The sequence below is a fragment of the Polypterus senegalus genome, chromosome 8, assembly GCF_016835505.1.
Source record: "Polypterus senegalus isolate Bchr_013 chromosome 8, ASM1683550v1, whole genome shotgun sequence".
Classification (NCBI taxonomy): Eukaryota; Metazoa; Chordata; class Cladistia; order Polypteriformes; family Polypteridae; genus Polypterus; species Polypterus senegalus.
The window spans coordinates 39060021-39087031 of NC_053161.1; the positions used below are offsets into that span (position 1 = coordinate 39060021).

The 27011-nt window shown below is 35.7% G+C and overlaps 1 protein-coding gene and 1 long non-coding RNA gene across 4 annotated transcripts in view; one reads left to right on the plus strand and one right to left on the minus strand.

Moving 5' to 3' along the window:
* tfec (transcription factor EC) overlaps window positions 1-27011 on the minus strand; it is a 233226-nt gene that overhangs the window by 40482 nt on the left and 165733 nt on the right. The window contains exons 1-3 of one of the 3 annotated variants that reach the window (XM_039760977.1): window positions 20945-21048; window positions 703-945; window positions 486-581 (exon numbers count right to left, since the gene is read on the minus strand). In XM_039760977.1, coding sequence (XP_039616911.1) covers window positions 486-581; window positions 703-945; window positions 20945-21001 — 396 coding nt within the window. In that variant the 5' untranslated portion in view covers window positions 21002-21048. Of the gene's footprint in view, window positions 1-485; window positions 582-702; window positions 946-1214; window positions 1333-20944; window positions 21049-27011 lie in introns of those variants that run through there. The other 2 variants (XM_039760978.1, XM_039760976.1) reach the window with 2 other exon arrangements.
* LOC120533888 overlaps window positions 1-27011 on the plus strand; it is a 247275-nt gene that overhangs the window by 36244 nt on the left and 184020 nt on the right. The gene's annotated exons all lie outside the window — the stretch shown is intronic.

Sequence of the window (27011 nt, forward strand, 5' to 3'; positions counted from 1 at the left end):
GTAAAGGATGCTCACTAACCACAATTAATTGATGGGAAACCAATCTCATTGTGAAATCATTTAAATTATCACTGCTTTTTTGACTTTGTTTCTTGTATTAAAATCTCTCAAACACTCAGAGCTTCTTGGCAAACTATATACCCAGTTTAATTTGAAAGTAAAAAAATGAAAATTGTTTTTAACAAAAACAGAAAAGTACATGATTACATGCTAAAAATACTGGTGATGGAAGAATTTAAAGGAACACTTTTTTATTAATATGCCTCAGTATACATAATTATATGTTTAGACAATTTGTGCATATCAAAATAAAGAAATCTGACATCTAACATAAATAGTTTACTTTTAGGATGAACCTTTTCTCACTAAATTTGTAGCCTATATTTTCCTTAATACTTATTGTATCCAACAAACATAAAGTATATAGCATAACTGTTGGGGAGAGCTGTTATATGTAATTTCTCAAAACTCATTAAAATGCTTACTGTGTTTGTCAAGAGCATGTTGGGTTCCATGCATCCAGGACCTTCAAAGTTATTCTCCAGGCTAATCAGGTCATCAAACACTTCATCCATCTGAAGCTAAGAGAAGGACAGTTCTTTATTAGTTTATCTGCTTATCCTATGTGAATGCTGACAAGAACTGCAATGCAGACTAAGATCATTTTTGTACTTTTTTTACAAACAGTCGATTATTCATCACCTCATTGTCCTGGCTTGCTGTGAGAGTCAGTAACGTTACTGGACTGTCTGGCGTACTGTTGTCATTCACACCAGGAAGGTGTCCATTTCTCATCATAGACACATTTGCCACTGGCTGTGTTGGATGGGGATGGGAAATACTTTGGTTGGCAAGTTTGTTACCTAGCGTCAGATACTGTTTCACTTGTTGCCTCTGAGTTTGATGGAGGTGGTACTTAGATGAGTTTTCCAAGTGGTTCTGAACCTGCAGTAAAAGAAAATGTGGATGTCCATTCACTTATAATTACTGAAGCACCCTCTCACACTTTATACTTTCGAAAAAATAATCAACTAAACATAAAATAGTATTTCTCATAATGGCACATAGACATTGACTGATCTTTTAAAGTTTAAAATGCAAAAATAACTTATTTCCAAAATGTAGGTTATTTAAATATATAATGGAACAAAAGAAAGTCCATCTGTTTTGACAACCAGGAGCTCATTCTGAACAAATTTGTATGGCTTTCTTACCTTGTAATAGCTACACTCAGTTATATGTGGCATTCTTAAAGCACAAGCAGAGAGATACTTTAGTCCAAGTCTGAATGATGTCTTTAGTAGGATTCCATGTGATGTCTATCTTCTTGAGCCTTGCTCTTAGTCTGCCAATTCTTGTGCTCAGCAGGGACTTTATAAACTAATAAGGCATGCTAACAGACCTAATTGGTTAAAAGCAAGCATAGCCTGATAATTACTTCAAACAGAAAGACTTCACATTACTTCAGTTTGATCACAACAGGATATCTGCACTTTGCATATATCATTGGTTCAGCAGGACAATCTTTTTTTCCGGTTGTTATGAACTAGCCAATCGGCAAACTAGTTGCTCATTAAATTTTTCTCCAGGGGGCAAAACATAAATACGTCTTGTTCTCCCTGACTGTTGCCTTTTCTATCATTCTATTCTGTAACTCCTTGTCTTGTGTCTGCTTCCAAAGAAAAACTGTCATGAACTTTTCTTTATAAATAGCTCTACTCTAATTGTAGACTACTCCAAATATGACCTTGGCCTAAATATATCATCCTTTTTCCATTATATCATTCAATTTGCTACACTCCATTTTATTTTATTTTTTATTAACAGTTGATTTTGTTCTTTATTTTTAGAGGTTTTCATTCTTTGCCATGATTGTTATTTATGTATAAATAACCAAAAGAAGACAGAAGTGTATGTGGGTGCATGAAAACACTGTACAATATATAAAATACAGTGTTCATTGGAAATATTATTAAAGATAGAATAATTGGCATCTTTGAAATGTCACTTTACAAATATTATTTTGTTACAGATAGCATACACATAAAAGTTTTTGGGGGTGCTTTCTGTTAATTCTTTTCATGTAAGGACAACACACTTCATTTAGGTGACATTTTCTCACTATCCTTTAAGGATACAAAATTACCTTTATCTTTATAGTTGTTTACTGCTATTTCTCAGCTCAGCTTTCTTTTCCTCTGTGTTTTCATGTTCTCTTTAAGGCACTAATGAAAAGTGTCTGTCTCTATGCAAATGCAACCTTGGTAACATATATCTTTGTTATAATATATGTGTGTATGTAACTTACTAATAGTTAATGAAATATAAACTTAAATGGAAAAGCAATCATTAAGCAGACAGTGGAAATGAGTGGGGAAAAAGCAACAAAACATCCATTAATCCATTTTCTAATCACGTACATTCAGTTGAGTACCTTTCTGGGCAGCAATAGACTCTGACAGGATCCAGGTATATTGCAGAATAGTCTCAAATTCACACCTTGCAGATCTAAAGTTACCAATCAGGCTAACCTTCACATCTTCGATAGGTGAGACTGTAGCATGGGAAAAAAGCCCACACTAAAATGGAGAAGCTGTGCAAAGCCAACACAGAGACTTGGAGGGGAAAGGATTGAAAATGAGGTTCTTGGAGCTTTGAGGCAGCAATGTTAACCTTTGCACCACTCTATAACACAAGACTTTTTAATTGCTTATTTGAAGTTCTGTTTTGCAGCTTTTACATTTTCTCTCTCTGTAGCTGTTTTTTGTAAACGATTGTTTGATATTTAATCTAGACTCAAGACTCACCTGATCTCAGTAGCCGTTGATATGCACTTTTACAACCTTTAAGAAGTATTTGGAGGAGATATTATGACAGCTTAGCAATTATGCAGTCACTACTGTATGCAGTCACTTCATTTGCAAGTTTCAATAATCACTCCATTTCATTGTTGTAATAATAACACCACTAACTTGAACTTTTGGCTTTGAAAAGTCCAACTAAAATGTATATTATGCCTAATCATGTTGTGAACACTTGTCTCATGTGCCCTTTTTGTATACTTATATTTTATCTACTGTACATTTGTCTTGTAAACTTTGTTTTTAATGTTGCTTGATACTACAATGTGACATTTCTACAGTACATCCTAGTTCCTCCTGAACTTACAGTGATGATTCTATTTTTTGCTGTTATATGTCTTATCTTTGTGCCATATCAGAAAATGTTGTCCTTTCACAATCCCTGGTTGGAGTACCAGCTCTGGTTTCTTGTGTGTGGTATTTTTGTGATATGACAGTCCAGCTGGGTCCCTACATTAGCTCCAGTTACTTCACTGTCCAAAGATATGCTGCTGTTTCACTGGAGTGAATAATTATGAAAACATTACTGCTTTTGGAGTCAATGTATTTTGGGGTGTGATTATAATAAAAATGTTCAAGAAGTTTAAAATACGTTTTTACACTGGGAAGGCAGGTTCTAAGATGGTAGTTACGATGTGTCATAATGAATGTTCATATATTTGATTATCTTAGTTATGTAACTAGTAGGAAAATGAAAGATCGTATAAAAGAAGGAAGAGATAAGGGCTGCTTTCCAGATAAAATAAGACTGTAGGAGAAATTAGCAAAATTAGGGGACTGAATCGAATTTCATCAGAACAAATCAGATATCTTATGAGAAATGGGGTTGGAGGAACACTACCAATTATTTTCCTCTATCATGGCGTATTGTGCCTAGTGCTTTTTCTGAAATGAACCAAGAGCCAAACCATTTTTTGCTCCCCTTACATTTACAGAAGTTTCCTGGGCCCAACCATGAAATTTCATGACTCATTTTCTGTCTGTATTGAGCTGGGAATACCCAGTGATGCTGTAGCAGTGTTGTGGTCATTGGTTTTAACCTGTATCATCATACAAACCTGTATTCAAAGTCTTTTTACTCTGTGAATTGGATTTATTCATGCACTTTGCACATTTCAAGTTTGTTTTGCTTTATTTAGAACTTATTTTTATGCAAATGTACGTTTATATGAGGTATGAACTGTACTAGGTGGGGGACAAAATGCAAGCAATTAATAATAATGTTCATTGTGACTTCAGATTTTCAAAGAAGCATAGAATATATTCAGAGAAGTAAAATGAACTGTATATCCTGCCCAGCATACATCAAAATTCTAAAATAATAACAATTATTCAAAAGTAAATGTCCAAAAGGCCCATTAGCACCTACTTAGCATTAGCATCTACTTTGTGAAGAAATATGCTGACATCTGTTTCTAAGTTTGATGTACAGTACTCATTGAACAGGTAACTCCTCCTTTAGAGTCCTTGCTTATAAGAAAATGTGACATTTTATTTCCTATTGTTACTGGTAATGTGGCACCAGTGTATTTGTTCATTATCGCTCATCTGGATGAAAGTATATGCTTGTCATTTAAATTGTTTAACATATTTTATAAGAAATTTTAGTTAAATATCTATATACTGATTGAAAAATTCTGAGCTGTATGCATTCAAGTCTTCATAATCCATACTGTGTTTATGTTACATTTACAAATTGAATCCCATTGTAACGAAAGTCATAGAACAATAAAAAAAATTTGTTATAATGGAAATTTCATTATAGCGAATATGGGGTAAATATGTAAACTATTGTGACTGGGATCGCCAGTGATTAACCATCTCTAATGGCAGTGGCACAGTGACAGCTCTGTAGCTACTCTTCTATGTCTAGTAAACAGTAAACCAAGGGAGGATCAGGCTTACTGCGTAACATGCTTATCATATGATCTTTAGAACATTTAACAGCAGGCTTTGAACTGCTCTCTCCTGGTATTCCATAGCAGTGATTCTAAGCCACTGGTGTCCTAATATGAAGATGGAAGCTAAAGCAGAGAGATTGTCTCACGTGCTTGAGTGCTGAAGTAACAGCTCCTATTTTAAATGAGGTCTTGAGACTGTACCTGCCTTCTCTGTACAGTAATAAAGTACCTGTATATTTCTTGGAAACCTAGACTCACTTTTCTGTATCTCATGCAACTAACTCTGTGACTCAAGCTTGGCAATACAGCACTTCTTAAACTGCAAAAACATTTTATTTGAAAAAGAAATGTTAGATGTAACTTTAATAGATATACAGGTATAAATCAGAATGAAAATGAAACATCAGATGAAACTTTTTTTTTTTACAGAAATACAAATGCGCTTTTAATTTTTTTCTTTCAGGTAAAATGCCAGATCTTTTACTTTGTGTTGTTTTCTTTTGATCCTTCATAATTTTTGACAGTGTTGAAGGCGTGATTGTGAATGCTTTCACCACGTCATTTTTCTTCATTCCAAAATCAACTTTTTCCAGGATTATTAATTTTTCTTTTAGCTTAAACTTATGCTGTATCTCGCTTTTTTTTTGTTCATCACAATGAAATATTTTGAGAAGCGTTATGAAACTCAAACAGTACAAAATCCGCACATGACACAACTACCCATGTGGACGCTCAGTGGAGCACTGACTCAGAATTCGTTTATGTGTATTATGTTTCACCTACACTCTTGCTAAGACTGCCCAAGACCAGAAACTTTGTAACAGACTGTCACTTTCTTTTGGTCTCACATGAAAGGGACAGCCTTGTTGCATTGTTCCTAAATTGTAGACATCACATTAAGTATTTTTGCATCGGATTACTGTCTTTGGTGGCCATTTTTGGTTGAAGAAACGTTAATCATACTGAAATAAAATTTTTGTTAAAACGAAGTTAGTTAAACATATTGTATCAACATTTGTCTGGGCTGAAAATTAGTTTACTTTGGTATTCACTATAACAGGATTTGAACTGCATGTATATGTATATTTATATATACTGTATATATTTTTTTATTTAAAATATTTAAACATTATGCTTGTGCAGTGCCACACTGATTAATGTTTCTTCGTCCATGAATCCTGCATATTACATTTGAATCTTATGTAGGGTTGTTGTCTATGTGGAGTCTGCAGATTCTTTCCATAACAGTGTGGATTTTTCTTTTAGTAGTCTGGTTTTCATTGCACATCTCCAAAGACATCTACATCAGTTAAATGGAAATTCAAAGTTATCCATGTGTAAATGTGAATGAATGATGCTTGCAAGGATAGCTGCCCTTTCCTGGGTTAGTTCCTGCTTTGTGTTCAATGCTGCCAGGATAGGCTTTAACTCAGTATCAGAGAAAGCATGTTTGGAAGTGTTCCTTTAATTGATTTTCTAATTAATTAAATAATCAATCGATCAATTAAGTAATTACTAAATCACCTCATTCATTTAATCGTTTTTTTCTCCAGTTCAGTCTTGTCCAGGTTTGACCCTCTAATAGGCATTGTTACAGATTTTTAATTAATATATTTGGTACAGTACATTTACAGTATTGTCCTATATTGCAGCAGTATCTAAGTACTGTACTTTCACAAAGATCTTTACAAATACACCTCAAAAAAGAACAGGAAACTGAAAGTAACACAGTGCAAATGCAGGCAAAGAAGTTCAAGTAACTTTCTAATGATTTTGTTTTAGACCCATACTATCTTATATGAGTTATGTGATCTTACAATCTCTAACTGGTTCATTTTTGCAAATAATACTAGAGCACTTTTGAGTCTGTTAAGCATCATTAATGAATTTGTAAAGCAAGCGAACAAAAAGTCCATTGTCTGAAATATCTCCATTTACATAGTACCCTGTTCAGATTGTTCAGTCTAAATAACACTGTAAGGGCAAATAAAGGTCTCTTTTTGTCATAAACTGCATTATTTTACTTTCTTCTGTGACCTTTTCTAAAGCTATGCTTGTCATTCAGTTAATAGTTAATGATCATTTGGGATACTTTAAAGCATTTTTTTCCTTGTTACTTTTTCATGATAAAGGCGCCTTAGATAACATGTAAACAGTACCTTCTGTGAACAGTTGTTTCACATTCCTGAACTTGTACTAGACCCTGAAGCACATATTCTATTTATAAAAGACCTTTTTAACCTCTGTTAGAATAGGCAGATAGTCACCCATATTAAAAAAATTCACATTGCAAAAATAAAAAATGCATCAAATTAAACTCATCCAAAATATAAATAACTATGTTGCAAACAGGCTTGTAATGAAATGGAATGTACAGTGTTATACTACCTAACAATAAACATAATAATAAAATAATACCTTGTAAGAAAATCAATTTATTCAGTTTTCATTAGAATTTCTTCTTGATGTGCTGTAGTTTTTCAGATCCATAATGTTCTTTTAAAGTTATTAGAAATGAATAACAGAAAAGAGATATATCCATATAGCAGCAGCTAGCTAGGAAACTATTGCTTTAGCATATTTCGAAATGACTTTAGCTGCAGTTTCACTTCAAAAAAAATTGCAGAGTTATGAAACACAGGGATTGCCGTTTTTCACATTTTTATAGTCACATTATTTAATTCCATCTTTTCTTTTCTTTTACTTTAGCCAGACTCATTTTTTTTAAACACAATCATTACCTAAAATTTATTTATGTTGATTTTATCTGGAGTGGCACAGTGGTGTTGTAACTCCAGAATCCTGCTTTCAAATTCGAAACTGGTCACTGTCAGATTACAATTAGCACATTTTCCCTATCTCCACATTTTCCTCAAGCTGCTTAAATTTTGAAACAATTTATGCATGTTAAGTTAACTGGTGATGCTGAATTAACCCAGCATTAGAGTGCTGTGTCCAGAAATTGTTCCTGCTTTGAGCCTCTTACTCTTGCACCCAGTGATCATATATTTGAATAAGTGAGATTGAGAAAAATAAAACTGAGTTTGAAGCCTTCTGCACACACAAGTTTCTTAGTGTTGGCCTTGGAACCTAAAGCGCAACTTATATTTGTTAGATGATTCGTTTAAATGGAAAAGTTTTTCATTCATTCATTCATTCATGATTAATTAAAAATGCTGCAGCTTCTGCAGCTATGTTTCCTTTAATTATTATTATCAGGTAAGGATAGGGAATTACACAATATCTACTATTACCTCCAGATTAGTCTTTTATGTTTCTCTTTTCTGTAAATTAAAGTTTGGTAACATTTATATAAACTTATGACCATATAATTAACTAACTGTTGTGTAACAACTAAAACCTGGTTTTTAAATCCCAGGATCATTAGTAAATTTCCCTGCTTTAACTCACTGTGTGATCTGAGTTAGTCAGTCTGTGCTCCAATTGTAAAATGTAAACAATGTAACAAATACTGATCTTGCAAGTTGAAAGGTCCTACGTAATAGGCTCTTTTTCTAATGTTAGTTGCTGCCTTTCTGTCAATGCTGATTTAAATTTGTATTAAGCAAGATATATGGATAAATAATAAATACAACCTTCTCAAATGAAATGTCCCTGGTCACTCTCCTTGTCCTCCCTGACGTAAATTGCTTAACAGCAAATGTGATAAAAGTCTATAACAAAAAAACTAACAGTATTTCTTTTACTAAAACAAGTCAGATGTAATCTCATTGAAACACATTGAATCGGGTTCAGTTTTCTACAAACCACAAGCTTGCTAGAGTTCCTCCTGTTTTAAATGTCAACCCTTGACTACCACATGCTGTGTAATTCATGTTTATTAGGGGGCAGTGCATAAAGCTCATACTGTATTACCCTCTTCTACTCTCCACTGGCTATGCAAGAGGTATAATGTTTTTGACCATCTAATGTTCACACACTGTCTGCATATTCTACTTTAAAATGTAATTTCAGTATAATGTCAGCCTCAGGTCGTTGTAATGAAAAAAAAATATTAATTCAATGCCTTTCTTTTTGGTCCTTTGTTAACTAAAAGACAGTAGAAGTCCTTGGCATATATTCAGACTTATCCTTTATAATTTACTCTGTGGAATGTTTGCAGGAATGTAAGCAACAACAATTCTTGTTTAGCATTGTCTCTGTTGGTCACTAAAATTCTGAGCTAGGGGTGCCTATCATTTTCAGCCCAGGTGCTAACTCTAGTGGGTGTTTCCAGTCATTACACAGTTTATAAATGCTGGTTAATGCAGTTATAGAAAGTGGCAAAAGCATACTGCACAGAGAGAGCAGACTTCATAAATTAATGTGCAGTGAGCACAGGGTGATTGATCTTGGTTTAATGACTGCCATTGATTAAATGGAAATTTAAGCCATTTTGTGTGGTATAAATAAATATTTTGCTTTGCATAGAAGTTACAAATACAATATTTGTTGTGTGTTACTCTATGCCATGTGATCTCCAGGTACACTCCCTGCTTTTTAATTCAAATCACTGTATTGTACAGTACATCATAAAGCAAATTTTTGTCTTTCTTCTTCTTTTCGCTTCCAACTAATATAAGCACTTCAGTCGACATCGAGTTACACTTTGAAATGTTAATGTGAAAGCTCCAATATGTATGTGTGTGAATGCTTGCAGTGAGTACTATACTTGTACCATACTGTAATAAAGCATTTTTGGTAGTCACATTTCACATTTCTATTGGCCATCTTTATAGTTATAGTACCTAAGGAAAAATAAAACAAGAGACAATCTATATGCAGATTAAATGCATGGATGCAACCTAGGAAACTCTTTTTTTCCAGCTTACAATATTCTTTAATTAAAACACCATAGGATGTAAGACTAAGCATTATAAAGATGGTTGCCATGACATCACTTGCAAATAACCACACACACTTATTGTACCAGGAACACATACATATAGCCACTTCTCCTAATGATACACCACAACATGGAAGCAAATGGTTCACAAGAGCATCAAAGATAAAACTGTAAATAAATAAATTAATTAAATTAGTAATATCACATAACTATTGAGACCCTTAGTAGTCAGAAACCTATTACATGAATTTATTTTTTCACTTTTCTGTATCATTGTACTTTGTTGCTGTATTCATGAATTTAGTTATATACAGTATATTAAAATGCAACTGAGAAAGAGAAAAACCTACACTTATTTTAAGTATCAATTAAAATGCAGTTGGTGGTCCAGAAGATTCTTATGTTAAATATCAGCGCTGTCTCTGATTTACTGTTTGAAGTACAACAGATACACTTGTGACGATGTGGGTTCGTTGCATGCTCCCATCTTCTGTCCAAGAGCCCTTGAACCCATCACCGTTGGTAATGTTACTGATGAGATAAGCAGTGAGGCAACAACATAGCAAGGGGATGGTGCAAAAGTGTACAGTGCTTTTATTATTTAAAAGTGGCCCTTTTTACATGAGCTGTGGACCCACTACATCACAACACCTTATACATAAATAAATTACTTTCTAAACAACTGGCTAAAGATGAGCAATAAAGACTATGAAAGTCCAAACTTTATATACATACATACACAAATAAATACGTTACTGTTCAATGGGTGTATGTGCAACTATAGTGCAAAATGACTGCATTGGCTTGTAATTGTTTGCATTTTCTTAAGTAAAGGTAATCGATGTTGACAGCTATACTGATAGTTGTGTGCAGTATTTAACATTACAGAGGTCTCAGGTTTATACATTTGCATAGACGAGAAGCCTCCAGCTTAATTCCACAAGCGCTGTTGGGCACTGTTTTTTGGATTAATCCATAAAAGCCAGTTACTTCTGTCAATGGAGCAAGCTTCTATTCTTGCTTACATTGTGGTATATTGGTGTATATATATTTTTCTAATGAGAAAATCTAATATTTTTTTAATTGGAATGGACTGTTGTCTCTGAATCCTCAGATTTCTTTAGTTTACACTCTTAATGAATACTGTTTTCAAACAACAACTTTAGTTAAACATTTCTTGATTAAAGTTGGACTCCAACTAACATTGTGTTTGGTACATCATGTTTAACTGGTTAAAGGAGAGATAATCCACAATCCAGAATCTTAGGCAAGTTAAATAAAAAAAAATCACAAAAATAATCTAAAGGTTAAATAAATGTCAGCATAAACTAATAACATTAATAAACTCTATAAACGAAACAAACCTTCTTCTGAACTTCACAGAAAAGTAAATTACTAGCCTTCATAATTTGTATCATTGTTTTTTTTTCCCATGGAAAACAATTTAATTAAATGCTATACATTGCATTTACATGTATTATGTAATATTGTTGCTCAGTTACAATTTCTGTCTTCTTATCATAATCAGAATGAAAAAAGAGAAAAATTAGAAATTAGAATTTCAAATTGGAAGATCATTTATTACTCTCGATACAAAAGTATAGAGTTCTGTCAAGGTTTTGGTAAATATCTAGGTTTATCCTCTTTAAATAAATTTTTATTTCTCCAGTTTCAATAAAACATGTCTTTAGTTAGTTTGATGGTATATTATTCTTCTGTTTGAATAAAAAATAGATACAACTGTGTTAAAAAATAGTTGCAATTTCTTAGATCACTGATCATAAAGCTAAAGCTACCCATTTATATACTTTAGGGAAAAAAGTTTAATTAATACTAAAAATTGACCTTAAAAACTAGTTGGAAGAAAAACTTGCAACAACTGTTGCTCTTCGGGAACCAAGTTTAAAAGAGACGTTCTTGATCATTCTTGATTTATATTAGCTATATGAGTAAGAAAGTGCAAACAAGTAATTTTTATTTATTTGACATAAATTTCTTTTCTTTAAATAAAAGTTTCATTTTCTTTAATAGAAAACCCTTCAACTGCAAATGTATTTTGAGCAAATAAAAACTATGCAAATAAAAAGTAATATTATTTAAATCAAATTGTGTTTGTGACTTTCAAAATATGGATTATATTTTGCCTTATGCAATTGTTAAGCTGCTGTTCAACTCCTCACCTGTGTGGCTTATTCACATGGAGAATAAGCATTTTTATAATTTGACAATCAAAAATATTTTTTTTCTTGCAAGGGAAATACTCATATCAAATACAAAGTTTTGCGTTAGAACATTTGATGAAAAAAGACACCCGCAATTAGCTATTTAGGTTAAAAATCATGTAATATGCTTACAGCCAAAAAAGGCTATCAAAACTATTTTGTCTGAACCTGAAAGGCTATTTTGTAGTGTTGTACAAATGTTTATCAGTTATATTTTATAGTGTACATTTCTTGTTTCAGAACCAACTCAATATGCATGCTAAAAACTACAAAATCATTTATTGCGACATAATTGAATTTCCATTGCTGGCAAACAGTATGTCTTCAGAGATTCATTCGTCAATGATTTATGTATAACAGGACCTGTTTCCTTCATATGCCATGGTCAACAGATGGGCTACAGAGTTCTATTGTGCCAAGACTTAAGGAAGCTACAGTATATGAAAATGATGCAACCTTGGGGTGAATTATGATTAAAACTCAAGGTGTAATGGTGTAAGAAACAACACAAACTATACAGATTAGTTTATGAACAGTGCCCAAAATTATGACATCAGAAATTAAGAATACTCCGGTATTCCAAGGAGTATCTGAAGTTAATAAATTCTGAATTGGAGAAAGGTAAGAAATGTTTCAAAGTGTTTCACCAGATGATATCTGGTGTGAAATTGTGATAGACCACTGTGACTCAGAGTCCAAACCACAGCTGGATTAGTCAAAATAATGGAATATGTGATTCTCCAAATCAAAAAATATTCATAGCACAATCAGGTGCTGGTAAATACATGTGCACAATTATTTATGATGTTGATGGGGTACTCTGTATTATTTATGTGCTTCAGAGGGCCCTTTAAAAGAGGGGAGGAAAGCGGTTAACCATACCATTTCTACTTCATGAAAATATACCCAATCGCACTGTTAAACTGTTCCCTGTTCTTCAGAGCCGGATCTGTGTGACTACCACCTGCTTTCTAATTTGAAGATGTACCTTTCTGAAATATCCTGTTTTCTTAAATATAAGGACATCAAATCAGCTACAGAAGATTTAATTTGAGTGGAAATCAAAAATTTTGTGAATGCTATAACAAGTGCAATAATATTCATGGAGATTATGTTGAAAATAAAACTTGTTTCATTTTATTGTTTCTGCTGAAAACATTTTCACTACCTATGCCATATTTATATGTTGATATATGAATTGAGTCATGTGAAAACATCACTTGTATAGTTTTATGTTAGTAGTTACATACTAGTCCTTTACCCTAAATTATTGTTTGCAGGGGTTGAGGTAGGTATGCCATCAGGTACTGTGATCATTTGGGCTCCTGTTACCGGAGAGTCCTGTCATAGACACTTGCATACCATCACAAATTACTGTGGCATTTGTAACCTTGGCTTCCATGTTCCTTAGCTTGTTTTGTGTGATTAGCAACTTTGTATTAAGGTTTATGGTCTTTTGAGATCTTCTGTTTTGAATTTTCTTTTTTTTAAATTATAGCTTTGTCTTTGAAGACTATGAAAATTCTGAATTTATTTAACTGTTTCTCTTTTTTATTTATTTTTAGTTAATTTTTGTGTGTGTGATTTTTTTCTAACCATTTCTGCTCCATTTTCGATGGTGTGACATTACAGAGCTGTACGAGGCATGTGCAGTACTTCCAAATGTACTTACTTTAAGATCACTTGCCAATCTGATCTGCACATATCATGATGATATACAGTCAGATTTGTACCCACATGCATTAAAAAAAAGAAAAAGAAAACTTCCAGTATTTTCGTTTGAAGGGTACAATAGCTTACCTTAATGTGAATGTTATTATTATTTCACAGGGTCTCTTCTCTCTTCTGATGAGGGGAGGGCTTCTTTAATTTTTGTTTTGACAGGTAGTTGGGTACATGGCTAATTATGCTTAGAAATTAGCCATACTCTGCTGCACTGCTATCTGATCCTTGTAAATATCTGGTGGCAGTTCTCATTATTTTTTTTTAGGCATGCAGGATAAAGAAAACTGAAACAGTCTTACAGAAGGCATGTATGAAAGCTCTACAAATGGCTGTTACAGCTATATGATGTCACGTTGGCTATTATGATGTCATGCTGGATGTTTGGTGCACTAGGAAAGAAATGTTTGTCTAAGCCAACTACTCGGTGAATTTCCACTGAACAAGGTCACAAAGCTGTGGAAAAGGCTTTGGCCAATCAACACTACTTGTGACCCAGCCGAATACAAATGATGCTGGCAAAATAAATAACCTGAACCCATAATTGGTCAGAAACATGTGCATATACAGAATGCTGCGCTGTTATGGACTTGAACCATGGCCAGTGCTCACACCCAGTGCTGCGAAGATAGGGTCTGGCCCACTGCAACTCTGAATTGGAATGAATAATTGCAAACAAAGGAATTGTTTGTTCATTACTAGACACATTACCTGTCAAAGACAGATAACAGAATGAATAAAATAAATGTGCTACCACTTGCCCTATGTATTCCTTCTGTGTTCTTTCATCTCTATTTGCATGTATGCACAACTCTTAAGCGATGCTCCATCTCTTGAGAGCATTCCTGTAAAGCCTGCTTCTCAGACTCTGTCATTTATTCTCAATGTATGCTTTTCTTGTCTTCTGTCTGGAATTTTACTTGCCATTTTTGAAGGCCACTCTTTCAGCATGTCTGATATGCTTTTATTCCTTTTCTTCCATTTCACTCTCACACTTCCTCTTTTGTCATGTCACCAAAGCCAAACTGACCAACTGGATTGCTCAGAAGGACTGCACAGGCAGACCTTAGTACTTTATTATATAGTAGATAAATGTTAAAGCTAAAGGTAATCATTCTCTCTCTAACTCTCAGTATGTATATATATTTTATATATATTAACGCCCATTGTAACCCATAACACCCATTTGTAACACAATAGACACAAAAAAGAATGAAAGATGTTATCATTTTTGTCTGTTTACATCAAACAGCTACCTCAAGACATTTATTAACAAATGCCTATATAGGAGATGCCCCAGACCTCTGCAGTCAACCCCAACTTGGTCCCTCACCACATTTACCACACCCACCCTTATCACTGTGGCATGTCATAAAGTACTGCACACATCCTGTCCAGATCTTGGATCAAGATAGCACACAAACCGGCAAACACTTTACTTACCATATATACTCGAATATAAGCCGAATTTTTCAGCACCCAAAATGTGCTGAAAAACATCACCGTCGGCTTACATTCGAGTCAGGTCCCACAGCCCCTGCCGACCCACACATGTTCACACTCTCTCTGTGCATTCCCAGTGCAGAGAGAGAGAGACACACAGAGGCGCACGCACACACACACACACATACGCACGCACGAGAGAGACGGCTGGCCGCATAAGGCCGAGAAGGCAGTTAAAGAATGCACCGGGCTTGTTTTTAAAGAGACAGATTCGAGCATTGTTTTAACCTCGTTGTATTTAATTAAGACTTTTTTCTATTGGATTTTAACCTCCACTTCACTTCTGTTAACAGTGATCGGTTCGTAGCGTGCAGAACTGCTGCAGGCTCTGTATGGTGCTGTGCAGGCTCTGTGAGACTTATTCCGGGCTGTGTGCTCAATTAATGAGCTGAATGAGCTCAATTAATGTATGATAATTTTATTGGTATTTATTTTGATTATTGAAACTTACCAGTAGCTGCTGTATTTCCCACCCTAGGCTTATAGTCGAGTCAGTAAGTTTTTCTGGGTAAAATTAGGTACCTCGGCTTATATTAGGGTTGGCTTATACTCGAGTATATATGGTACTGTCCTTTTCAATGCCAAAGACAAAAAATCAACTACAGAGACAAGAAACTTAGTTTACAGCATTCCATGCAGTGCATGCCCAGCAGTACACGTGGGACAAACATCTAAAATACTTGCAAAACTTTTACAGGAACATTACAATGCCATCAAAAGAAAGGACCTAATTTACACACATACAAGTTCTACTGGACACACTTTTAACTAGGACACTGTGAAAGTAAGTTTCAGGACCAGTGAGCTGGCTGAATCGTGGCTGTCTAATGAAAGCCCCATTAACAGACATTTGGACTTGAATCCAGCATATGTAGGCTTAAAAAGAAGAACATCCAAATAATAAAGACTTTGTGACCAACACCTTTCAAACACCACCTTATTAATCATCCCCCCACCTCCACCCTTCACTTGCTATATATTGCCTTTGATTCCTTTTTGTCTAATCGTTTTCTTCTGACGATGACACCTGGTAAGTTATTGAAAGCTTAGGAATAAAAAACTATTTTAAGATACATAACTCATTTACTCCCTTTGTGGATCTCTAGCTACAAATATGCAAACTGTATCACAGACCTTTACTTCCAGATATACTGTATATATAATGTGACGGTCAGCTGCGAGTTGTGCCTAGCCAGGATGCCTGGAAGGTCGGGAGAGGGACTATGACCACGAGAGGGCAACCGCCCTGGTTTGTATGGGGGCCATGGGAACTGAGCATGGAAGCTCAACCCTGTAGGGGCCCGTGGCCACTGCCAGGGGGCACTTGGACGAGTAAGGAGCCCTGGATGTCAGCACTTCCGCCACACCCGGAAGTGCTGCCGCAAGGAATACCAGGGACACCCGGAGTGCTTCCAGGTGCTCATGCGGCACTTCTGCCACACCAGGAAGTGCCGCAGGAAGATTGTCAGAGGGCACTTGGAGCACATCCGGGTGGATATAATAGAGGCTCCCTTTCTCCAGTCAGTAGCCGGAGTTGGGAGGAAGAGGACAAAGCTCGGGAAAGAGGAGCAGAGGCGGTGAAGAAAGGAAGGTCCATTGGAAGGCCCGGACTTTAAGGGTGTTTGGTGCAGGGGCACTGTGTGCTGTGCGAGACTTTATTGAGGGCACTTTTATGTAGAAAAATCCGTGTGTGTTGGAACTATTGGTGTCTGTTTGTTTGTGTCCGGGCTGAACCTCCATAATATATGTACACTACTAGATATATAAAATGATGTGCTCACAGTAATTGCAAATAACATTTACAAGTCAATACTTAAATTCAGTGAATAGAGGATGTTTGATTGAATACATTTAAGAGGTTCAAGGAGCTTATGGGATTGAGAAAACTTGTATTTTAACTGATCTTTAAAGAGGCATATTCTGGAGCCTAATCTGCACCTGGCCATCAGCAAAGAGCACTTATGCACACACCCTCACTCAGCACCTATGTCTGCTTTACAAGATTCTGTGGAGACAAAGTCAATTCATGCAGCATCAGACACAAATCAGAGTTCAGATCTGTTAGGTTATATATTTCTCACATCTAAAACAAAAAGTGCTGTGTATGCAGAGGACAGGGCATGGGTTCAAATCCTAAGTGTCCAGTGAGGGAGGCTTATATAGAGATACTAAGATGAAATTGCATTTTTTTTTATTGTTTTTAGATGCTATTTTTGTGAGGGGTGTTTAAAAATGCACTTATAATATTAAAAAACTCCTGAAAAATTAAAAGTATTAACTTCAGAGAAACTATACAAATTTATAACAATAAACAACTTGCTTGTTTTATCAACCACAGTTTTTATATTAGCCTTCATCCTTTATTTACTGTTGGTGGATCCTGATATATTGGACCCAAGGCAAAAACATGCCATGGACTGCCTCTCAGTCCACTATAAATCATATACAAACACATTCACACAAACCTGCTAATTTACACCAAGCCAAGTCCAGCACTCAAGTAAGCTTTCAGATATTTGCAGTGTAGGAGGAATCCAGAAAATCCACAGAAGTCCAGTGCTGACTGAAGAAAAATATTCAAACCGGACAGTAACCGGAAATAACTCCAGGTCATTTTACTTGAAAACATTTTTGAAGATAGTTCATTAACACAAACCTTCCTCTGTGGCTTCCCAACCGAAAATGCCTTGCTATAAGGATAAAGAGCACAGTGGAGCCTCATCACTATCAGCAGACTAAACAAGCTCAAATTGGAGTGCAAACACATGAATGAGTACAATGGAACTGGAGAGCCATAATAAAATCAAGTAGCAAAATTAGAAAATGCTGCATTTAAGTCTGTGTTCCAATGTCAGAAAACAAGTGAATTTTCCAAATTACAAGTAAAGAGTAGGGGAACAAAAGGTATCCAAAAGACAATGTAAAACGACAAAATCCTAAAATCACAATCTCTGTAAACCATTTTGCTTGCAAGCCTAAAGCAAAGAAGTTAGAACTCTAATTACCCTTTAATGTTCTTGTTCTTTACATAATGTGTCTGTGGTTCACCTGTGAACCAAATTATCATATTATTTTGCTAATAGTAAAAATAAATAATTGTTAATTGCTTTATTACTGTACATAACAAATATAGAATTATTTTTTTATTCATACATATATACATACACAAAGGTAAATCAAAAGGTAAGGGGAAATGCCAATTTGAAAACTGTGCGGTAAACTCATCAGATAGAAGCTGATGCAATACAACATCTTTGTGATAATTTATGGGTAATTGGAATATGCACAGTGCAGTGCTTTGCCATTAGTCTAGCTGAAGCCAAGGTCAAACTAACATGGACACTCCACTGCAGGATTGCACCACACTGTAGTTGAAAAACACGCTGTAGAGAGATTTCTTTCGGCAGATGGAGTGAAACCTGCTGAATTTCACCGAAGGATTCTGCCTCAGTACAGAAGTGAAAACAGGATGAAACAAAAAGTTTATAAATGGGTAGAAAGGTTTAACATGGGAAGAACAAATGTTACCGAAAAAGCTCAGTCTGGTCAACCATCAACATTGCGCACACAAGTCCACATCGACAGGGTGAACAGCTTCTTCAGAGAAGATCAATGGATTGGATTGTTTACTGTTGCTGCACATTTGGATTTTAGCTATGAATCTGTACATGCAATAGTGCATGATGATGTGGGGTACTGTAAAATTTGTGCAAAATGGTAACCAAGCAGCTTATTGATCTGCATGTGCCAACACCCAAGGACAAGGCCATGGATGAAGAGCATCCGCCTCTGACCACACCCCTATATACATAGACATATCCCTAAACAGAAAGTATGTATCATTCTATGGACTGAACTATAGTAAGGGGCTCTGGTGTTGCACTTGTTTTAAAGGAAAAGTACATTACAATCCTTTGGTAACCCAAACCTTTCACATTGTTTTGTTTTTTCTTTTTGTGCTGGGAAGTTTTTTCAGTTTTCTGTAAGTATTATTTTACTCATCACATACCTTTTTAAGTTAATATATACAGTAGTTAACTCTACAAGCCACTGAGCATGATAGGCCAACATTTCGGTGTTATTAGAGATCAAAATGCAGTCACTAATCTTAATGCTAAACACTTTTATTTCAGTTTCTTGCAAGAACATTTCATGCCTGATATGTCTTTTCTTTATTGTTTTTCCTTTAATCCTGTTTAAAATAGGATAAAAAGTAGTTCAAACCTAAAAGTACAGCATCATATGCCAGCCTGAATATGTATCACATTTGAAAAACTTGCTGAGTAAGTGGATCATATGGATAACAAGACAAATGATGGCATTAATTAAATCTGTTTGAGAGTGATGTATTGTATGAATAAAAATAGAGCAATGGTAAGCAGGGACAGCTTCTGTGTGTAATATACAAAAGTACTTTAAATAGGTTAGAAAAGCACTTTATACATATAATTAATAATTTTTAAGTGTATATTTGTAAAATGCCTGTAAAAAATTGTTAAAACACTGACTATAATGGTGCAATTATTATTAATTATTACTAAAATCTGTTATTTTTTTAATATGACAGAGGGATAAATACATGTGTCAATAAAGTATAAGGAAATGCATATGAGCTATGTAATGTCTTTGTTCCCCACAAGGCTTAGCTATACACAATAATGACAGCAGGTGTCTGCCATGTGAAATGACTTTGTCATTTGTCATTCTAAGACAAAAAATAAAAATTATGCTCCAAATTTATGGTTCATTAAATGAAAATGCTACTCAGAGCTACAAAATCTTGGGTTCAAATCCTCACCGAGATACTATCTTCTGGGGTTTTCAAATGTTCCCTGTGTAAGTTGACTTTTCATCGAAAAGTGCAGTTTTCCCCATACATCATAAAAATGTGGTTGGGTTTTTTGCAATGGACTGTTTTCTGCTTCTGGACTGGCTTCGTCTTTTTTTCCAGTGCAACTGGTATAGCCTCCAGCCCCACAACCCTCATCTTAATTAAGTTCATTTGAAAGTAAATGGAACACTCGAAAATATCTGTTAGCGTAAAATATAAACCCGGCCAATTTTGTGTTGGACAAGCCATTGTCATTGACTTGAACCATTAGTGTCAATTCATATTGCTTGTCTAATTCAGCAACATTCTTTTATCTTGTGGTGTGGTGGGTTAGGGTGGTATGTGCCCATGGTCTCTTTAACACTTATTGAAAACAGACACTCACAGTTGATGTATAGAGTGAGTAAAGGATTTCACTCTGATCATGAACACCTGAATTAGAAATAAATGTTATTAAATAGCATTAAGTTAATAACAGCAACACAAAATGTTCATTTTCCACCAAATCATGGTCAGACCGCTTTAACACAATGATTCCTTCCATTATGTCATTGTACAAAAAATTGAAATGCATAAAGGATTTTAGCAGTGATTCTGAAATGCTAAATTCATAAAGCATTCAAGCAACATGTAAGGAGCAACATTTTGTCATAATAAATAACAGCATAGCTGTGCATGTCTTGTCAGGTAAAAACATGTCTTGTAAATTAAAACTGCACACACACTCACTTGCATATTATTGTGTTGCTGCCATAAACACTCCAATTCTAAATATATTTTTTCATCAATCTAAATTGAATTTAACCATTTAAGCATTCAAGGTCTGAAAACAGTATGGTAAGGCTGCTAAGAATCCTTTACTAAAAACCATTTAAGTTATTCATTAACCCTTCAACATGCAATAATTAGGACATTCTTTAGGCCAGATCTTGCATTTAAAGGAGGCAATTTACACCCAATATAAAAGTATCAAAATAAATCTAGAGAGATGCTTGGAGGGAATAGATCCTGTAAAGCACATATTAATACATTGCAAAGAGAATTACTGTGTTACCTACCGGCAGTAACTGGATTTCTGTCAGAGCTATAACTTTGAAAATACAGCATTGACTCATGGTTCTGTTGAAAAAAAATCCTTATATAGGCTTGAACAATAAAAATAAAAACAGAGAAGAGGCTTTTCTGAGAATAGATGATTTTTTTGCAGCGGTTAGGCTGATTAGTAAAAATCCATGCCTAATCTTTAAAAGGGGAAGCGGATGGGGGAAGATGGGAATAGTCCTTCCTTTACTTTTGCTGGAAATTCTGTTTGAAATTAAAGAAATGACACAGCAACTTTCAAGGAAATACACTTCCTGACTTTATTTGTGAAGAAGCAAAAAAAAGAGAGAAAGAGGTTATGGGATAGAAAGATATAATTAATGCCTTTCCAACATGGCTTTCTTTCTGCAGTTAAGGTGTTTTTTAAGTGTTTACATTCATATTTAAAAGAACAAAAAACCTTAACCACACCTCTTTTCATATTCAGTGTTCCTATCTATTAATATTATGTATTTTAGATGTTGTAAAACATTAAAAACAAAAACCACCATATCAGATGAAGAGTATTATACTATATAAATTCAGTGGAATGTCAAATCCATCTTTTAATATTGGGAGTCTAGCTTTGGGCAATCAGTCTTTCTTTAAGAATTTACTTTTGCCACTTGTGGTAATAAACAGTTGTTGATTTCAGTATGACTGTAGAAAATTTTATAAGCTCCTTTCTTCTTCATTAATGAAAAATTAAAAAGTTACAGCTGCAATACTTATCATGGGTACTCTCAGTGAATGGGAAGCCCATTGAGGAAGAGGTTTTGGAATATGTCTCACCAACCATTACCCTTTAAACTGGGATAATACATTGTGAATCCATTTCCTTTTTTGTATGCAACTCTTGAATTGTGCATTTTATTTTGGGTATGCTGTGGTTGAGAAAACATAACTCTCATATTAATTGGTGTAATAAAGAAGTTAAGAATAAGGGGGATGTGCAGGACTGTTGGAACTACATGGGGATAAAATTGATGAGCCACAGCATGAAGTTATGGGAAAGAGTAGTGGAAGCTGGGTTAAGAAGTGAGGTGATGATTAATGAGCAGCAGTATGGTTTCATGCCTAGAAAGAGCACCATAGATGCAGTGTTTGCTCTGAGGATGTTGATGGAGAAGTTTAGATAAGGCCAGAAGGAGTTGCATTGCATCTTTGTGGACCTGGAGAAAGCATATGACAGGGTGCCTCGGGAGGAGCTGTGGTATTGTATGAGGAAGTCAGGAATGGCAGAGAAGTACGAGGGAAGTGTGACTATGGTGAGGTCTGCGGTAGGAGTGATGGATACATTCAAGGTGGAAGTGGGATTACATCAGGGATTGGCTCTGAGCCTTTTTTTTATTTGCAATGGTGATGGACAGGTTGACAGATGAGATTAGACAGGAGTCCCTGTGGACTGTGATGTTTGCTGATGACATTGTGATCTGTAGCGATAAAAGAGAGCTGGTTGAGGAGACCCTGGAGAGGTGGAGATATGCTCTAGAGAGGAGAGGAATGAAGGTCAGTAGGAACAAGATAGAATACATGTGTGTAAATGAGAGGGAGGTCAGTGAAATGGTGAGGATGCAATGAGTAGAGTTGGCGAAGGTGGATAAGTTTAAATACTTGGGATCAACAGTAAAGAGTAATAACATTTGTGGTAGAGAGGTGAAAAATGCAGGCAGGGTGGAATGGGCGGAGAAGAGCGTTAGGAGTGATTTGTGACAGACGGATATCAGCAAGAGTGAAAGGGAAGGTCTACAGGATGGTAGTGAGACTGCTATGTTATATGGGTTGAAGACGGTGGCACTGACCAGAAAGCAGGAGACAGAGCTGGAGGTAGCAGAGTTAAAGATGCTAAGATTTGCATTGGATGTGACAAGGAAGGATAGGATTAGAAATAAGTACATTAGGGGGTCAGCTCAAGTTGAACGTTTGGAAGACAAAGTCAGAGAGGCGAGATTGCGTTGGTTTGGACATGTGCAGAGGAGAGATGCTGAGTATATTGGGAGAAGGATGCTAAGGATAGAGCTGCTAGGTAGGAGAAAAAGAGGGAGGCCTAAGAGAAGGTTTATGGATGTGGTGAGAGTGGACATGTAGGTGATGGGTGTAAAAGAACAAGATGCAGAGGACAGAAAGATATGGAAGAAGATGATCCGCTGTGGTGACCCCTAAAAGGAGTAGCCAAAAGAAGAAGAAGAGGTGTAATAAAGAAGTTGTTAATAGGGCACATTTTGTAAACATAACTGGCTACATAAAGTCTTGGACTCTAAATCATTTATAGAAACATTAACATCTTACCTTCTAAATATCAAGAATTTCAAAATGTTTTTAGCAAAGATCTGCCTTTAGAGCTATCTCCTCACAAAAACTATAATTGTATGATTGACCTACTCCCTGATACTCCTGTTCCTAAATAGAAAACATAGACCTTATCTTAACCTGATAGTGAGATTCTGAAGAGATATTTTTAAGAAGTTTTGTAGAATGGGTTTATAGCACCTTCCAATAGTCCCATAGGGACAGCTTTTTTCTTTGTGGGGAAAAGGCAATATATTGATTATCACAGATTAGATAAAATAACAGTTAAGAATAGCTACGCTATTCCTCTTGTATAATCTTTATTGAATCAGTTTTCTCAATCAACCATTTTTACTAAGTTGGATTTGTGAAATGCCTATTATTTAATCTGAATTAGGGAGGGAAATGAATGGAAAACAGCATCTAGTACCACAAGTGATCATTTTGAATATGGAATCAATTATTTTTGAATTATAATTTTCTTGACATGGTGGACATCTCTGTCCAAGTATATGTTGAAAATAAACTATCCATCCATCATCCAACCCGCTGTATCCTAACTACAGGGTCACGGGGGTCTGCTGGAGCCAATCCCAGCTCGCAAGGCAGGAAACAAACCCTGGGCAGGGCGCCAGCCCACCACAGGGCACGCACACACACACTAGGAACAATTTAGAATCACCAATGCACCTAACCTGCATGTCTTTGGACTATGGGAGGAAACCAGAATACCCGGAGGAAACTCACGCAGACACGAGGAGAACATGCAAACTCCACCCATTGAGGACCCAGGAAGCGAACCTGGGTTCCCTAACTGCGAGGCAGCAGCACTACCCACTGCGCCACCGTGCTGCCCCTGAAAATAAACTATAAATATGTAAAAATAAAATTCCACTTAAAAACCTTCAGCACAAATATTAGCTGATGTGTTTGCACAGTTTTCCATCTTTTATCCTTTACAACTGAGGTCCACAATTTCTCTCTATATTACTTTCTGTAAACAAACAACAAAGTTTATGACCAAGTAATATGCACTGCAGTGGACAATATTCTTCATATCTGATTTGCCAGAAAAATGTTTTTTTCTGTCTGCAATTCAAATCCTGAGAAGATAATGTCCTTACAACCAAACAAAGCTGTGGTTATAGTGTCTACAGTCATTTGAAATGAAGCCAAAGCTGTTGTAGTGAAAGAGAGATAGCTCAAGCAGAAATTTTAGGCACAAATCATTAGAGCCGGGCTTTTACTGAAAAGGGGTTGGTTCAGTTGAATTCTTAACAGTTTAATACTCTAGATGAAGTGTCTAACTAAAATTAAAAATCACAGACATTTGCCAATCTAGCCGTAATTGTTTACTAAAGTTCTCACAAATGCTCTTGTCTGGAACACGACTGAGTCATTCCTTTGTGTTCATAACAAACAGACTCAGTGTGAAAGTAATAATGACCAAAGAAGTAAAAGTAGAAGTTTCTTAATTGCAGTTTTTGCAACAATTTGACGCCCAGGCTAGTAATTTACCATTAGTTCTTTTAAAAAATGTGCTAGGCTGTTTTTTTTTTTTTACAGTGATACCTTAATATTACCTTATCAAATGACTCAGCAACAGTAACTTTAATTTTGTTTATTAAGATTCGTGAGATCATGTTTAACTCTTTCATGGCAGGTGTCGACTTACATTAAAACATAGGGTTGAGGCTGCTGTCGACATTAATCGACATCCGGGGTTAGAGAGTGGTACTAAGCTGTAAAGATTTTCTAAACATTGACTGCTGCCACCAGCAGCTGCTTTGCTGTAGCTGGCTACGCAAAGACATCCTCTGGTGGTTGCACAAAGATGGCCACTGTTGGCTGCTTTCGCCCAGCTGCCACAGCGGTCACAGTATTCACAACATGTAACACATACTGCAAGCAGTGTAATGTGGTAATGCACACCATTGGCTGCTTCTAACATTACCATCCTTTGCAGGACTATGCTGTGAAATATATATGTGAATTTACATAGTGAAGAGGCTCATGGAACATAAAACATTGAAACATTTGTCATAAATAAATATTTTATGTTGATTCATGCATAAAACCATTGCTTTGTATGAATTTCAAAAAACTGAGATTTTTTAATGTTGAAAAAAAATAATTGGCCTGGAAAGAGTTAAGGGTAAACTTGCCCATTCTAAATATTGCCACAAAACAGTACCACCATCTTTGTTTTTGGGATTTTTTGGTTATTATAGGTAATGTTCTGCCATGGCGAAAAAATTTAGCACAAAAAAATACAAAAAAAGGAGATGAGAATGAATCAAAGTTCATAAACAGTAGAGGTCTTAGCCTTTATTTAGCCTATACTAGCAAAATACCCGCGCTTTGCAGCGGAGAAGTATTGTGTTAAAGAAGTAATGAAAAAGAAAAGGAAACATTTTAATAATAATGTAACATGATTGACAATGTAATTGTGTTGTCATTGTCATGAGTATTGCTGGCATATATTTATATATAGATATACAGTGGTACCTTGGTATATGTCCTTAATCCGTTTCAGATCCTTGGACTTATACCAAACAGGACTTATACCAAATGAATTTCTCCCATAAGAAATAAAGGGAAAATAATTCATTCGTTCCCATGAAAATAAAATCCTATTGTTATTGGCATATTATACATTGATGGGGTTGTATAAAATAATTTAAACACTGCTTAATACTAAAATACATAAATACAAAAGCAATTAGATGAAATAAATGAAAATGACTTGTCCAATAACGATGAGTTTAATTTTACTGCACAACAAAGGAGAGCGTTACAGCTCTTCCAAAGTAGCCACTTCAGGCGATTGTGTAGCACTGCCGTTGTTCTTCTTCTGGCAGTCTTCAATCCAAATCCCTAAAGCAGATTCCATCCAGACTACTGCCTTATTACATCCACTTACAACTCATTTTGCACCCTGGTTTAAAGGACACTGCGGCCGTAGATCTTATATTCCTTTCCTACTTTTTAAATAAAAAGAATCGTAGCCTTCAACAAATCCAAAACGTTTACCTTTTCGGCAATCGTTAACATCTCCCGTTTGCACTTGGGCACGGCCCCTGAAGCAGTAGCAGATCGTTTTGGAGCCATAATGAAGGGCTTGACTATGCACAAAGATAAACACAAAACAGCACAAAAGTCAACTCTTTACACAGCGAAACACGTTGATGCTGAATGAGCAAGACGAGACTTCCTGGTTAACACTGCATTCAGCACGCAGGAAGTTAACTGCGTGCTCTGATTGGTTAACTTCTCAGTCAGGAGAACTTAACTGCGTGCTCTGATCGGTTAGCTTCTCAGTCATCCGCCAATAGCGTCCCTTGTATGAAATCAACTGGGCAAACCAACTGAGGAAGCATGTACAGGAAGTAAAAAGACGCATTGTCCGCAGAACCCGCGAAGCAGCGAAAAATCCACGTTATATATTTAGTTATGCTTTCATATAAAATCCACGATAGAGTAAAGCTGCGAAAGTCGAAGCGCGATATAGTGAGGGATTACTGTGCAGGTTAAAACTTGGCCCCTTTTTTTTGAAGGCGCGCGCCCGGTATACCACACGTGTTGTTCTAGCACACGAGTCGTATTCCAAACAAAGGTCGTATACCAAGCAAAATATTTTGCCTCTAAACAGAACGTATACCAAGTTGGACTTATTCCAAAGCAGACGTATACCGAGGTACCACTGTATATATATTGTTGTGGATTGCCGGCATTTTACTCCGGCCCTCACCCCAG